The sequence below is a fragment of the Acanthopagrus latus genome, chromosome 2 (assembly GCF_904848185.1).
Source record: "Acanthopagrus latus isolate v.2019 chromosome 2, fAcaLat1.1, whole genome shotgun sequence".
Taxonomy (NCBI): domain Eukaryota; kingdom Metazoa; phylum Chordata; class Actinopteri; order Spariformes; family Sparidae; genus Acanthopagrus; species Acanthopagrus latus.
The window spans coordinates 20,286,295-20,302,744 of record NC_051040.1 but is presented as its reverse complement, the minus strand read 5'-3'; the positions used below and the strand labels follow the sequence as shown (position 1 = coordinate 20,302,744).

General features: G+C 42.0%; 1 protein-coding gene across 5 annotated transcripts in view; it reads left to right on the top strand.

Moving 5' to 3' along the window:
• Window positions 1-15,960, top strand: part of LOC119033911 (WD repeat-containing protein 49-like) — a 36,839-nt gene extending 20,879 nt beyond the window's left edge. For all 5 annotated transcript variants that reach the window (XM_037124545.1, XM_037124536.1, XM_037124527.1 and 2 more), the window contains 6 exons: window positions 3,493-3,623; window positions 9,423-9,509; window positions 9,654-9,752; window positions 11,875-12,065; window positions 14,104-14,301; window positions 15,243-15,960. In XM_037124545.1, coding sequence (XP_036980440.1) covers window positions 3,493-3,623; window positions 9,423-9,509; window positions 9,654-9,752; window positions 11,875-12,065; window positions 14,104-14,301; window positions 15,243-15,422 — 886 coding nt within the window. In that variant the 3' untranslated portion in view covers window positions 15,423-15,960. The remainder of the gene's footprint in view (window positions 1-3,492; window positions 3,624-9,422; window positions 9,510-9,653; window positions 9,753-11,874; window positions 12,066-14,103; window positions 14,302-15,242) is intronic.
• Window positions 15,961-16,450: the final 490 nt, after the last annotated feature.

Genomic DNA, 16,450 nt, shown 5'->3' with positions numbered 1-16,450 from the left:
AGGTAGAGTATGCTTGTATGTGAGAAATACTGTATGTGTATGTGTGCTTTTGTGTGTGTGTTTCTATCTGTCCTCTCCTGCTCCCTCTGCCTGCCAACGACTCAGAGCCAGCCAGACATCTGGACTCTAACGAGGATCACTACCTCATATTTGTGTGTATATGTGAGCGTGTGTGCGTGTGCACATGTCTTTGTATACCCACATCACATCCGCTCTTCATCTTCATCATCATCATTTCACACCCTGTGAGCTAAACTCAGCAGTGTGCTATCATCAAGTTATACGACTCTTTCTCTTGCAGTCTCACACACACGCACGCACGCACGCACGCACGCACGCACGCACGCACGCACTGTCTTGCTCTCTAGGGTGTCACAGTGGTAAAGAGAACATAGACGACAGCTCAGCAGTAGTAAAAGAAGATACTGCTGTTATGACTTTCATCATTCATATCATTTCCCGTTTCCTCACATCCACCTAGACCACAGTTTAATCCATATAGTGCTGTGTCGCATGGCATCTAATTCAAAGTCCTTCTGCTGCTCATACTGTCACATGCTGACGGAAATATCCACATCCCACTGAGACACAGTCCTCAGTCTGCAACAATAGTGCATCATTTTCTCATTTCATGTACGGTGCCTGCACAACAATAAAAAGCAATACAAGTGGTGTAACGACAGAAGATTTAGGGAGTAGAGCTCATTGCAGGTGTGCTAAAAGCCCTTCTGAGGTTATGAGTGTGCTCTGTTGCACTGTAGTCTAAAGGAACAGCTTCCCCGTTGATTACAAACACTGTCTTGATGTACAGCGGTGTAAAGCAAGAGGCTGAATCTGTCGCAGGAAAACTACAATTTATGTTAGATCCAGCTTGAACATTATCCAAGTGAAGCATGACGAAATGAAATGTATTGAAGTCAAATGCAATAGAATAATACAAAATGGTACAAAATGTGAGAACATGCATAGCTTTCCTTGAAGATGGAAAACCTGATTATGATTATAGAGGAGCAGGGGCTCAAAGTCAGAAAAGGGCAGTATGTGCGTGCCAATTTTTTTTTCAGGCCTTAAAGCGATAGTTCAGGTTTTTTGAAGTGGGGTCATATAAAGTACATATCTATAGTCTCTCTGTTGCCTACCGTAATCACTGATCAGTGCAGTCTCAGTTTGGAGAAGTAGAGAGCCGCTCCAGCCCAGACACTCAGCTTTGTACTGTAGTGAACGGGGTCCAGAGAAAAAGCAAAATAAACCACCTAAAACAAGGCCCACCTTAAAAAATCTACAACGGTTCAAGTGTACGTTGTATAGGGAAAATTCACACCGCTTTACATCGCCGTCAGGCTGGCCTTTCTTTTGGTAAGACATTTTCTCAACCGTAGAACCCGTAAACAAAGAATATAAAGCTAACTACTTGCTGTATATCCTGTGTAGCTGTGAGTGATATGCAATTGCCATTTCTTTAGTGTCAACACATTATTGACAGCATGAATTGATTCACATTATAATAGGCTACTGAGGATTAGTAGACTTGCAATTCAGCTGCAATTCTTGAAAAAGCAATGAAACACTGGTTTATTATTAGGCTATTTATTGGAGGGCAAGTGCAAACTAGAAATACAGGCTACACATCTAAAAATGTGACAAAACCAAGAAATTACTACTGTGACTGCTACTTTGAATGTTAGTAGGAATGGTAATGTTTACAACAGCAAAGTCACAGTAAACTCAATATCTGGAAGAAGTTTAAGATTTGTGGCAAGATAAACAGCTGACACAGACAGCTGTCAGATTATTCTTAACTCATTAACAAGCAGGGAAAAAAAGGAAATGCATACGGTAGATAACCGTGGCATTTTTATACCACTGTTTTGTTTTTTTTTTTACTTCCCTATGAATAACAAGAATATAATTATTCATTAAATAATTCATACACACAAAAAGGGAACTTTTTAATACGAAGCAAAAAGGGCAGGGGCTTAGGCAGCCCTTGGGCCCTATGTGTGCACATGCCTGCCTTGCCATGTGAAGGATGCAGAACCATTATAACTTCTATGACTGGTACTGTTTCTACTGGGACTGGTGCTGCTCTCATTACAACTCCTACTTTCACTGGTCCTGCAAATGTTATAGCTACACTATTACCTCTGTTACTATTACTTCTTCTGCTACTCGAGACTATTTTCTACTCTGAGGCACACTTTGGAATAAGTCTAACTGATCCATATTGCAGAGACAAAGTTTTCCTTTTGGGTGGAATAAATACAAACAATTAGCCTGGACTGAAATTGACATGAGGTGGATCTCACTATGTGCACATTGTACTATATACTATATACTATTCTCATTTCTTTCACTACTGGTGTTACTGCTACTTAGATGAGTACTGTATCTGCATAATCAGTGCTACTATTACTACTATCACTGCTAAAACTACTATCAGTACTACTCACTATTACCACTATCACTGATCCTGCCATCAATGCTACTGTTACTGTTACTACTACTCTTACTATTTCCATCACTCCCACAACGACTGCCATCCTATTAACTCCACTATTACAACTACATCTGCCATTACTTCTATCACTGCTTCTGCAATTGTTACCTCTACTACTTTTACTATATGAATACATATCGCCAGTGTACATTCCTGCAAACCACAGATATGTAAAAAAAAAAGTTGCCAACTTAAATGTTCAGTGTTATCTTGTTTCAACAATATGCTTATGGTATGGAAAATAAGGAAAGATCATACTTTGGCTTAAAATACCACATTCAGTGGCCACAAACATGGCTGGTGATGTCCCAACTTCCTGAAAAAAAATCAATTCTTTGTCTCAACAAATACAGCTGAAAATTATCCTGGGGTCTGCTTTAAAATATCCAGTGATTCCACACTTAGAAATGTTGAAATGTTCAATGTCAAATAGTATGACACCTTTTGTAGAAATGTCGATATGGTACGCAGACTACAATCAATACTTCTGCCACTGCTAAAGAAAAAAGTCTATAACTGTGCACACTTAAAACCTATACACTGACAGTGTTAACATTTCCTGTTTTAATAAATAAATGCAGAAGTGAGAAGTGTGTGCTGAGTTGTTATTTTTTCTCCGAATTTAATTTTAGGATATTTATTTGCCTACACCACCCACGCAACAAACCAGATGGTGTGCATGTTGCCTTCTAATCATCTGTTTCTACTGTCTCTGCTGCTTTTACTGGTGTTCTTATGGCATCTACCAGTAACAGGAACAATAATAACATATAAGATGAACAAATATTAACATTGCTTGATCTACTAAATGTTCTCTGAACTGAATGGATTGTGTGTGTGTGTGTGTGTGTGTGTGTGTGTGTGTGTGTGTGTGTGTGTGTGTGTGTGTGTGTGTGTGTGTGTGTGTGTGTGTGGATGATCCAGCTCGTCTTTATAGTTTGTGACTGACCTTTCTCACTTCTCACCTCCACCTCCTCCTCTCTGTGTCTCTGCAGGATGTTAACAGTTTTCCGTCTGCATTCCTTCTCGCAGTCTTTTGTTGAACCGTCAGAGTGGAGGGGAGGCGCTCAGCATCGCAGTGACGTGCTCTGTGCAGCCTTCCAGCCTCCACAGACTCTGGTCACAGGTGCGTGTGTTGTCTGTGTGTGTGTTTGTGTGCGTGTACATGCCATGACAACTTTCACCCACACACTTTACAAAGTAATTGATTTACTGTGAATACGACGTCACCTTTGACTCGAGCAGACGCGTACCCAGTGTTGTGAGCGCTCATGTCCATGTGTGCTCCTGTACTTCAGTGCTCTCTTCCCTTTTTAGATTACACACTCATGACTTAAATTAAGAAAGAGGGCTCATGCAGAGGAAAGAGATTCTGCTGGCTTCAAAATGAAGATGAATCTTAGAAATAAAAAGGAAAAAATGGAACTGGGAGCAGTTATCTGCTGATTAAAGTAAGTGGTGTTGTTATCAAAGGATTCATGCTCCACATGCCTCTCGCTGCTGGAAATAGCTTTGCTGTGTTTTTGTGTGTGTGTGTGTGTGTGTGTGTGTGTGTGTGTGTACATGGTGCACATGTGTAGGCAGAAAGAGACTTAAGATATTCACAATCAGAAGGACTACAACTTGAAAGCTTTGTGCAACATCTGGCAATTTAGCATTTTTGGTTAAATGTCAAACATTATTCATATTGTAGCTAGAGAGAAATTGGACAAACCAAGTGAAAAAATAAACAGGTATGAGTAAACTGCAAACAATCCAATTAGAATCAGATCTGTTGAACACATACAGTTATCTAAATGCTTTCCGGCTCTTTTCCCCCCGTCATGAATCTGTATTTTATCCCTCAGTGGAATAACAGCTCCCTTTTTCCTCTATTCTGAGCTGACATTTCCCTCCGCCACAGGCTGAAACCTTTACATGTTAGAGCCTGTTAATTGGCAGGTTCCAACCTAATTAATTCTTAAGTGGTGCCATATTAAAGGCAGGTGAACTGGAAAGGTCAAGCAGTATATATGGTTTCACAACATATAAAAACAGCACATACTGTACTCTGCTCAGTGCTTGCATTCTTCTAATAAGAGAGAGATTTGGATCTTTTTCCAACAAAAGTTCTCATTTGACTGGTGTATTTTTGTATTTTCTCTCTCTCTCTCTCTCTCTCTCTCTCCCTCACAGAGTGTGTGTGTGTGTGTGTGTGTGTGTGTGTGTGTGTGTGTGTGTGCGTGCGTGCGCGTGTGTGTGTGAGATATTGTAACCATAACTAAGCACCACCTACAGAGAGCTTGGAGGGACAATTACTCAGACAGACAAATTCCCTCCTCTGTTTTTGTCTTGTTATTTAGTTTTTTTTGTTTTTTTTGCTAGTCTGCCTGCAGAAGTCGTAGGTTGGACCAGCAGGGGTGTCTGTTTTTGTGTCTGTATTTATCTCAATACTGCTCCTTTAATAGCAGTGTTGTTGTACAAAACAAGCAGGGGAAAAAAATTACACATTTCAGCATCCAGGATAACCATCAACATGATCAAGCAGCTGATCAGCGCATGGATTCAGTGGGATGTAATGGACTCAGTCTAGGACCCGGCTCTTCTTACAGTGCAAAACCCCTGGGTGCCTCTGGCTAATGAAAGAACCATTTTTACCAGTCTGTCAGACACTCTAGGTTGTATGTGAGCTCATACAATCTTTGGAAGTCTTCTCCAAAGTTTTCTGCTTGTGATTTTAGTTTAAATGATGTTGTGGACCCAAGAATTCACCTCCGTGGCACTTGATCCCATTTGCCAGGCTGTTACATCAAGCAGCAAAAGACTGACAGCCATCTTTAATCGAAGAAAGAAAGAACTGCTACATGAATAAAATACAATCCTTACAAAAGATAATCAGAGCGACCTGGTCTGCTAAGGTCTTAAAATGTGAACACAGCGTGCTTTGAAATACCAGTGTTGCACCTTCATCACATTCTTAGATTTTTCTGCCTGAGGGATTGAACTGGCAGTCCTCCAGTCACTGGTCCACTTCTATAACCATCAAACTACAAGACCACTGCATCCAATTTTCCCCCAGTATGCTCTTCAGCTCGTGAAGTTGTATCACCGTGGTTCTCGTATCGAAAGTTCAGTTTCAGTTTACCAGTCTGTGCGAGCGGAGCGCGGGCAACAAACTGCAGACCTTTTCTCTGGCCTTCTGAGACGCATCAGCCCCAGAGGTAAGTATAGAGTGCGATAAACTGAAGGGATGGAGGTGGAAAGGTAGATAAGAGTGGCTGCTCTCGACGCCTGGAGGGAGAAATGGTTTGGAAGGAAATGAGAAGCTGGAGCTGGAACAAAAGCACAATTCAGGAACTACTTTGTGAACTTGGAAACTTCTTCAAAGTTCGTTCCCCAATTTCTTTGTCAGTGTGTTTCTGCTCGTCTCTCTGCCTGCCTCCTAGTTGTTGTTTTTTTTACCTAGTCTTTAACTGATGCTCCCTGTTCACTTCTGTTCATCTCCCTGGTTGGTATGCTGCATTTCTTCCCCCACCCACTCACCCACCTACACAGACACACACAGCCCCATGCTGTACCCCCCACTCCAATTTAATCCAAATGGCCAATTTGAATTATGTTTATTAGAGCTCTCTCAGTAGGAGTGAGAGGAAATGAGACAATACTTTCTGTCTGTCAAGCATGTGTGTGCAAGTGTGTTTGTGTGTCTGTGTGTGTGTGTGTGTGTGTGTGTGTGTGTGTGTGTGTGTGTGTGTGTGTGTGTGTGTGTGTGTGTGTGTGTGTGTGTGGCTGCAGAACTGAATGTTTGGATATGCTTGAGGAAGATTTAAAGTATGTATATTGGTGTATTTAAAGTGCATATTTGTGTTTTGGTCTCTGATATATGACAGTTTGGTTGCATTTTGGGTCTGAAGCCAAATCACTGAACACGTTGTTGATTAGAAGAATTTGACAAAACAAAAGCCATGGTTGAATATTTTGCATTTCTCCAGCTGATATTTTTGCAGGAAATCTTCCTTTTATCTTTATCGTTATTTCCGTCTGTCACTCAGCCATTCGGCTCTCTATGTTGATGCCTCTTGACAGCTTGTCTGATGAATGCAAATGATTCACCTCATAAATGGCCTTTTATTTTATAAGCTGTTGCAGCACTCTGTCTGATAGTGTCTTTGGCATAGAGTCGATGATTTCCTTAAGAAAGACTAAAGGTTAAAGACTTAAAGAGCATCAAACCTGTGACTTTTCAGGTTTTGGGGTGTTTTTCTGTCATCAGAGGTGCTGATATATCCAGATCAACACATGTCCTCGCCAAGAAAAATCACAAAATGATATAATTCATTCATAGATTCCTCCTACGCTTTAATAGCCCGTGTGTCACTGTCTTTTCCCGGGGCCTTTGGGCGAACATGAAGAAAAGAAGGAATCACAATTAAGTCCCGATTTCCTACATTTCCTCAATTATCTTGGCAAAAGGTGGATGTGAACCGTCACTGTTATTTTCCAAATTAACTATTTTCGCTAATTCTTTCTTCCTCAAATCCACCGAGCAGGAAGACGGCGTCTCAGTGCAATGACGCATTAATTTCCGTTGCCAGCACATTTCTTCAGTGACTGATGCAGTTTGACATCAAAGCACGCGTGTTGCCAATTTATGTGCAAACGCTGCCAAGTGCCAGCAGTGGTGGCATCATGGCCACCAGTGACAAAAGTCAATTTAAAGTTCTGTTGGACGCACACATTCTCAGCACTGTGTGTGTTTGTGCTTGTGTGGGTGTGTGTGTGTGTGTGTGTTTGTGTGTGTATTTTATTTTATTTTTTGTACATGCATCTGTTTGTTTGTGTCTCAAGTTGAATCAAGTTGCAGCAGGAACATTTGGCTCATGTGGGACTGAAGCCTCCTCATTCATATTCAGAGTCTTCGCTAAGTTCCGCTTGACTTCCCGTGCACAGACACTGTCAAACACACACACACACACAAATGCACACATCCAGAAGCGGCACATGTAAACAGGGGTCCTGTGTACCTCCTTCAGTCACAACTTACCCCTTTTCACTCTTCCTTCTTTCCTCGGATCCCTTAATCCTCCATGGCTGAACACCTTCCAAGCCACCAAGCACCAACTCATCTGAACTTTGATGGACGGCCAAAATGTTTTAGAAATGGAAATGGGAGCATTGAAATCAGAATACTGAGTGACAGCAGTGACATCTTTTTCAAAGGCAGCACACTCTGATTCATACATACTGTATACTTCAAGTTTTGTTGTTGACAAGTTAGTGTGTTTAAAAGGAACTCCAGTCATTTTTACACACCAACATATGTTTGCAGGTCTTATATAGAGTATGACGGTAACATATGTGAAAATAGTGGCTCAGGAGGAAGCTGTCAAGTCTGATAAATGTCAAGTGAACTCATTTAAGTCAATGACACTTGACCGGACCACTGACTGAATGCAATATGGCCGTAATTTTGGGCCCTGAAAAACATAGTTTACAGTGTACAGAAGTGCATCAAACCTGTATTCTTTCTAATGACCAGTAGAGGGCTCTACAAACTTTACTGGTTTCAAATAGGCATCCATGTGTATGTAAGCTCATGAGAAAATGACCCTACTTCTCACTTCATTTATTACCTCAGTAAACGTTTTCTAATGAGTTTATGGTCTCCATCTGTAGTCCCAAGTCGTCTTCAGTACAGCATGATGTTGATTTTCAATTAAAATCCACTTATGGTCATTCTTGATCCATGAAATCAAGATGGCGATGCCTATAATGCCAAAACCTGAGACATTAAAATGTCAGTCCACAAAGCAGTGGGCGACGTCATGGACCACTTCTTATCTCTGCTTGAGGCTAGTGGCTCGAAGCTATATTAACCGCTACTAGCATCCACCGCTTACCAAATTGTTTGCGGTTCGCAGTTGCACCCACACAGTTTTGGAAATGTAAGCACCAGGTTTTCACAAGAGCGAAGAGTCTGTGGAATGAAAGAGATGATATCTTTGATTTTTCCGTTACAAAAGGTGCAATGCTAAATTGGTGGAATAATCTTTTAATTAAACAGAAGTATTACACTTAGTGTGATCATGTTCACACATTCATCCAATTCCTCTTCCATTAACGATGATGTAACACTAACCTTTGTGCTGAGTAGATTTTATTAGAGCACACTTAAAAGTTAATGGCGAGGATGTTAGTCCATTTTGAAGCTCAACATTGTGCAGATGATGCAGGTAATCTTCTACACTTCCTCACCTTATCCCTCCTCCATATCCCTATCTGCCACACACACACACACACACACACACACACACACACACACACACACACACACAAAGACAGCATGATAAAAGTCACTTGAAATACAGAAGCTGGCCCTGGGCTGCATGAATAATGCAGGCGACCCACACTCTCATAAACTTTATACCTCCTATTGCTCACACATACACACCTCCCATAGCTAACACACTCCTCACATATCTCATTAACTCCTGCTGTTCAACTGTCGAGCCACCTGATGAGATTTCTGCTTTATGTGATAAACACACACACACATGCACACACATGCACACGCGCACACTTTCGTATATATAATGTAGATTATTTGAAAAGCACTCTCTCTTGAGGTGAGTGTTCAGGTTTGAGAGGGGGAAACAGATGGCAGCTGGGGACAGATGTTAAGCTTTATCTTCTCGAAAGTGTTTATAGCGGCTGCTTGCATGATTCAGCAGCACGAGGAAAGTAAAAGTGTCTGTATCGGGAGAAAGTTTGTGTTGATTGTTAAAATTACATTTTCAAATGTGAGATTTTCGGACTGAATAATGGGGAGAAGTTTCAAGTTTCGCTGCGATTTTGTTCACACATAAGTTCCAAAAAGCAACATGCAATGTGCTGGAGATTTTCAGTGAAGTTCTTACTCTTTGCTTCTCACTTCTGACGTGTGCAGGAAGCTACGACGGAGAGATTATAGTGTGGAACAACAGCACAGAAAAGGCTTTGAGGAAACTGCGGCCACATTCTGAGCACGGGGAAGGCAAGAAGCAGCTCACTTTCACACACAAATGAATTCAACACTTTTATTTTGCAGTTGTGAAGTAAATGTTTCTTGCGCTCCTGCCTGTTATCTGTGCCTCTTGTTCTTCGTATCTCAATGCTTTGCTGAACTCTGATTTTCTAGGTCATTTCCTCAGTTCCCACTTCGTCGTGAATGGCAAAGAAGACTCCGATAACTCCATTGCCATCACCAGATTGTTCTTCATACCGGGACGCGCGTCAGGTAAAATGATGAAATGAAATGAAACATCACAGCGTGGGTTATTTGTTGAAATAGATTCAGTGAGATAGGTTGACAGTGTTGGACAGAATCCCCTCGGGAGCAATCCCACAGATAGAGGCGGTGATTACACAGCAGATTCTTTTTGCCCAAATAAATTGTGTATTTTGACCTGAGTCACGCTGTTGCTCATATAATCTGGCCCAAAAATGATGTTCCCAGTTTTATTAAATGGGCATTATTTAGTTTTGGGGAAGACATTTCTTCTTCATTGACTTTTTTTAGATGTCTAAACTAAATTAACAAACTCTCTTTGTTTTTTGTGACTGAATTATCAGAATAAACAAACTGACCTTAAACGACGACACAATGTCATTTTGTTTTTTTTATATGTGGCGGACCCTGCCACCTATTTAAAACATAAAGCCCTCCAAACTCTTAAACCAGCAGGTGATTTTTCTTTTTAATTTTAAGCCTTTTAAAAAAACATATCCTGGCTGTGTGTATGTGTAGAGCTTGAGTGATGTGATCGTCTGCCATTTGAATACTTAGTTGTTGCAAACACGGTGAAGTTTCTTGAGCAAGTTGAAAGACTTCCACAATCAAAAGCCAGTAAAATACACTGCAGCCCTGTTTTTGTTGTTGAAATACACAGTTGCAAATACACAAATGCACACTTGCTTCAAGACAGGAAGAAGTTACTATATAGTCGCTGCACATCAATGATTGTTTGATGTGCAGAGTTTGCTTCAAGTTTTCCCAATTTTTTAACAACTTCTCATGCACAGAAACTCCAGCTCTGAAGTTTAGTTTTCTTTCTTCCTCTTTTTTAACTATACATGTGGCTGCCTGGGTTTTGACTCCAGTTTGATTTATTCTGAGTGAAACTCCTACAGCAGCTGCTGCTTCTGCTAGCTGTGGCTGTCTAGCTGCTTGGTAAAAAGACACGATCAGCCTTTGGACCCTGGCCTTTATGCCTGCTGCTCAGACAGCGTATTTGTGTGTGCTGTTGAGATCGAGCCCTCGCAGGTTGTCAATAAAACACCGTGTCTGTGAGCTTCTGGTGTCCCAGATCCAACTCAGTTTCCAACCAGAGGTTTGGCTAACATCCAGTCAGCTGCGATAAGGAAACCAAAAACAACTTTTTTGACTCCCCATCTGAGCAGCCACTCTCCTCGAGAAAAAGCTTTGTTGCTGGAGAGTTTGACATTATTTTGGCTAAGGCGCTGTCTACTTTTGCAAATTCACTATCTCGCCTCGCCTCTGGCTAGGAAATTGGCCCCTAGATGGCCTTGTGGGCGGTCGGACCATCTTCTTCTATTGATACTGTATCTGTTTCTGACCTCAACTTCCCTGCCATGGGGTCTAAAATAAGAACAGCAGTACATCATCCGTGATTGTTCCGATCGTTGAGCTTTTAGGAATTTTCTGTGGTTCAGGGCGAGGTTAAGGTGGTGCCTCAGGCTGTATTCAGACCAAATCAGCCGTTACAGTGATTAGACCAGGATTGTGCAGCAGTGTGGACGACACAACGGGCAGGGTGTCATCGTTTGGTCTGTGAACTTTCCCTTGATGGCGTCCAGTTTTAGTCTCAATGCGTGAAATCAGCAATTCTTCCAGAAGAGCTTTCTCCATCAAGTTTGCCAGCTTGTAGTCTCCTAGGAGCACGATGTTGTTTGAGGCACCGTGCAACATTAAAAACATGATTCTATTTGGCTGACCTCTTGAATGTTTGTGCATGTGTATCTTTTACTGTCACAACCGTAGCAGCATAAATGTACCATGGACAGGCAAATTGAATGGGAGGGCTGTTTTTTTATTCCAACTACTGATTTGATCTGGATGAGGCCCAATGGACAACACATGTTTCACATTTGGCCCACAAAAAATGTTCCGAGACAGTGTGCATACATGAATAAGAACCAATAAAATCCGTTTTTATACATTTCCGTGCAAATTTTTCCGACAAAGGTCAGTGTTTGGTGTGAAAATGCTTTACATTTTAACAAAAAGAGTTTTTTTTCCCTTAATCACAAGTTTTACATGCAGGATCTGACCTCTGTCTCACCATACATCTCATTGACATCATCCCTGCAAAAGTCATGAATGTTCTGTTTGCCAGCAGGTGGTGCAGACTTGGTGTCCTGTGGAGGTTCGGGTGTGGTCAGAGTCTGGAGCACCGCCCGCAGCTGTCTGGTGGGACAGTTCACAGCTCACCACAGAGACCTGGGCTCTGTTGTTATGACTGTGAGCCCCTGCGGAAAATATCTAGTCACCGCTGACAGAGAGGGAACACTCAAGACGTGGGACATACAGGTAGGTTTTTTTCATGTCGTGCACACATGCACTACAGATTGTACATCAGCTGCAGTGGACCACATGAATGCACACCGAAACTACATCTCTCCATGACATTTGAGAACAAGAGACCAAGTGACAAATACAGAGAGAGTGATGGAGAGCGGTGAACAAAGAGCCAGAGGGAGGGACAGAGATCAAGAGACAGGCTGGAGTAGACAGTGATGAGAGAGTGAGCCTCGATATTTCCATTAGATCCAAAAGATCTGGCATGTTGTTCACTCTGAAAATGACAGCACTGTCCGTCATTTTGAAGCCCCAGCGGCTTGCTAGAGTACAACCAGACCAGTCAGTCATTTAGAAAACCTCCAATGATATATTGGCAGAAAAGGCAATGTCCCTGTCCTCGTTGGCATTTTATCTTAAATTTTGCAGGGAGTTTAAACGAATAAAAGGAGCATTATTTGCATTGTGTATCCTCTTTGTGACAGACACACACAATGACATGTGGGGAAAAAACACTGATTTACTGTGACATTTTTGGCAAATCAGCACTAGAAAGGGATAATAGCATTAAAGACTAACATTGTCAGTCATTTCAGCCAAGTTAGCCTCTTAGAGACTCATGTATGAAGACTGTACACACATAACACAAGTTTGGTAGCTGAAGAGTTCCTGACACCTCAGAGGGGCCTTTTGACTTTGTGACTCTGAATATGAAGACTTAGATCGTGCCATCGGTACAGGGCATGGCTGCGTCACTGTCATGCCCGTAATCGCAGTAAAAGAACCCCCTCTCGGGTATTATTGCCACAACATTCACAGCTCGACTCCCTGTCACAGTTTATAAGAGGGGATGAATTCAAATGGGTGCGTCTCATTTGAGTCGCAGTTTAATTTATGCTGATTTATGTATATATGTAGCCGAGTTGGGGAAGAGTTGGACAAGCTCAGTGCTCTGGTAGAAATCCTGTCCTTCGGCAACTTTGGAGCGCGCTTTGGAATCAGCTGGATGACTAACGTGATTGCACAGCGTTCAGTGTTGTGCTTTCAGAAGCACAACTTCACAGTTCAGTACAAGGTCCCAACCTCATGGTGGTTATTAAACACACAACATAACATGCCAATGAAAGTCTTTGATTAGAATGATTACAACAACTGTACTGTTTGTTTTTTTTTTTTATTTCTGGCAGCAAAATGGATATGGAGGTCACATTTCCTTGCCATATGAGCTTTTTTAAGCCACAAAAACACAACGGCGAATAATGCAAGAAATGGATAACGTAATAGACGCGTCTCCATTAACATATTGTCATGCAAATTTTGAAGTATTGCATCAGTGAAACTTTGAAAAGTGACGACATAAAACGTCCTAAATTTTGCAAAAAAGTTTTTAAGGATTACGTTCTGACGTCGCAAACATTCGCATGAGTCATCAGCTTTGTCTGCTCCGAGGAAAGCAGGTTCTCTGTCCTCTGTTGGCGTCTTCCCAGATATTCTCAAAACACTATACATGTATTCCCTGATTAATTCCAATGTTCCCTTGTAAATGGACAGATTGTTTCTTCTCCTGTTGGGTCTATTGGTGGTTGGCCAACAAGCAGTTTTGTTTCCAGCTCTCGACATGTACTTTTACTCTCTTGATTACAATGAGGACCAGTGTACCCTGGAGGCTACTGCCATGCTCAGCGTAGTTTATTCTTTCAAAACCAGATGATAGAAACATTCTCATCTTATTTATTTTCTTTTAAGCACAACTTGAAAAGGTCACTTCAGATTCGGGGACACTACTTTGAATAGATAAACACAATAAACACAAGTCGTCTGTTAGCTGGAGCTAATAAAACCTGTGTGAATTTAAGGAGCCATCATTTTATGGGTATACAGAATTTTGAGTGGTTAATTTGCTGTCTTTTGTAAAGAGCTATATGCTGTGAGAGCAGAGGAAGCTCTTACAGTGATATTAATTAAATGCCTTTTTATTCTGCTTCTTGTAATGACATTCCAGCCAAATCATCGATGACGTAATCCTGTGCTCTGCTCCTCCAACCCGCAGCATTATTGTCTCCAACCAGATGACGGAGTGACCACGGAGCCTCCAAAACTGCTGCGCTGTTTCCAGCCACACTTCGATCGCGTGACTCACCTGGAGGTGTTTTTCCAAGACGATAGCCTCCTCCTCCTCTCTGCGTCGTCGGACTGCAGCGTGGCTCTTAGCTACCTGCCCGGAGACACCGTTGGTCTGTTCAGACAGGTACACGAACGCCACACTTGTCGTTGGAATTGCATAATGTAACCTGCCCGCTTGAGCCAAATTGTGTTGGATGGCGGAGATATTGTTCGGCACCACACTGTCAAGGTTAACGGCCTCAGATCCTTGCGGTTCAAACGTGCGGCTGCGCGGGCTGCCTCTGATAGCGCCTATCCTCCCACTCCGCAGGGTGCCGGTGGGTGGTAGTATCCAGTTGATGAAATGGATGTGAAACTCAGCATCAAGCCACAGTTAATCATGAGTGTGTGTGTGTGTGTGTTTGTGTCAGAGGAGGCCCATATTAAGTTAGCCTGGGGCGGTGTCTGCTGAGTGTTGCTTGATTTTCAGTCTGCCTCGGGCCCACACACACACACACACACACACACACACACACACACACACACACACACAATGAAGTGCATGCTTGAATAAAACCAAACACCTACATAACATACTGTATGAAATACAGCCAAATGTTTACATGCTACAGTGTAAATGCACAGAGCTGGTAGGCAAAGAAAAGCGTGTTTTATTTTGAACGTTTTAAGAAAAACTACTTCATTAGACCGGATTCATGAATTGTTTTTGTGTGATCTTTATCAGACGCAAAGACTACATCCATATCCAACATATCAGCTAATCAAAGGACGCACTGTCAATCAAGAACATGCTTTAGTGCAAGGAGAAAGTACAGCAACAGTGGCTCACATTAAATTGCTTCCCATCACAGTTTGATAAAGTTCCTCAGGCAGACGGGGTTGTGTGTTTTAAGTCCCCAAGCTCCGCACAGACCCAGCAAATTTACTGATTCAAAGCAGCAGTCTTGTGGCCACAAGGTCACCTCAAAAAAAAAAAAAGAAAGAAAAAAAACCCAACAAAACTCACACTGCTCCCACACATTTTTGCTTTTCTTTTTTTTTATTTTTTGGTCCTCGCTGCTGTAGGAGGAGCAGTGGTGCTTGGAGAGACCTCGGCACCCACAGCAGGAACCAGAGCGGGACCGGGGAGAACACGGAGGACAAGAAGACTGCGGAGAGGGAGGGAAGAAATCACCTCCAGCTGCCAGTGAGAGGTCCCAAGGATCTGGCACCTCTGCAGAGGTTGGAGAGGGAGAACTGAACTGAAATACTTTAACTTTTCTTGCAAGGATTTGGCAAGTTGGATTGATATAATTTACTCTATGTTATATATATATTTCAACAGATACAGGAAGAGAACTAGACCATTGTCTGCCATGTAGTCACAAAAACTTGAGTCAGAAAAACGCCACTAAATTGGAGCTTTTTTTCTCACATTTTTCATTTCTCTGCCTCGGGACACTGTGCTGTGTAACAGGGACCGCCTTTCACAGCGGCAAAGAATGAAATAGCCTTTGTGATGCTCCCAGATTCTTACTCTGATGCTTGGAGAACAGAAAGATCACATTCAACATGATTTTTGGGGGAGAATTACAGTGTGCCTCATGGTTTGAAAGTGATTGCGCTGATGTAACATGAAAGTTGGTAAAAATTGATAGTCTTCACTGCAGCTCTCAAAGTCAGTCTACTATTCGTTGCTATGTAGTAGCTTCGGGCTGGTGCATAGATTTGCCAACACACATAAGAGGTTTGGATACTCTGGTTTTCCAGTTTTTATTATCATTAAAATAAGACTTAAACATGACTTTGTGTGGACTGCATCTATTTGACTGCATTAATCTTAGAATTGTGTTTACAGTCATTCAAATGTAGGCATTTAACTGTACAGAGGCTTCCAGGAGAGACAGGGTTAAAGAGTATTTGACAACCAACCAAGATCCAAAATGGCACCCGGCCTCCGCCTGGCTGATCATTTTGCGGTCCATTTGTCTTTCATGCAGTCTTGCAGTTCCTGTTCCTTGCTTCATTGACTTTTTGGTTACGTGGGCTCACTTTTAGAGCAGAGCACTTAACTGTCATGTGACGTATTTATTGTGTCAGCAGGACGTAAAGGAACCACCTGAGCTACCCATGCTTATCACAGGCTTTGTGCATACTTCTGCTGCATTTGACCAACCCAGCATTGTGCTGTCATGAATTTGTTTATTTGTTGGTTGTTGTCAGGCTGTTTTTCATTTTGTGTGTTAAGGGGGGCATTTGTTATTGTCTATATAAATTGTAGGCTCTGATTGAAC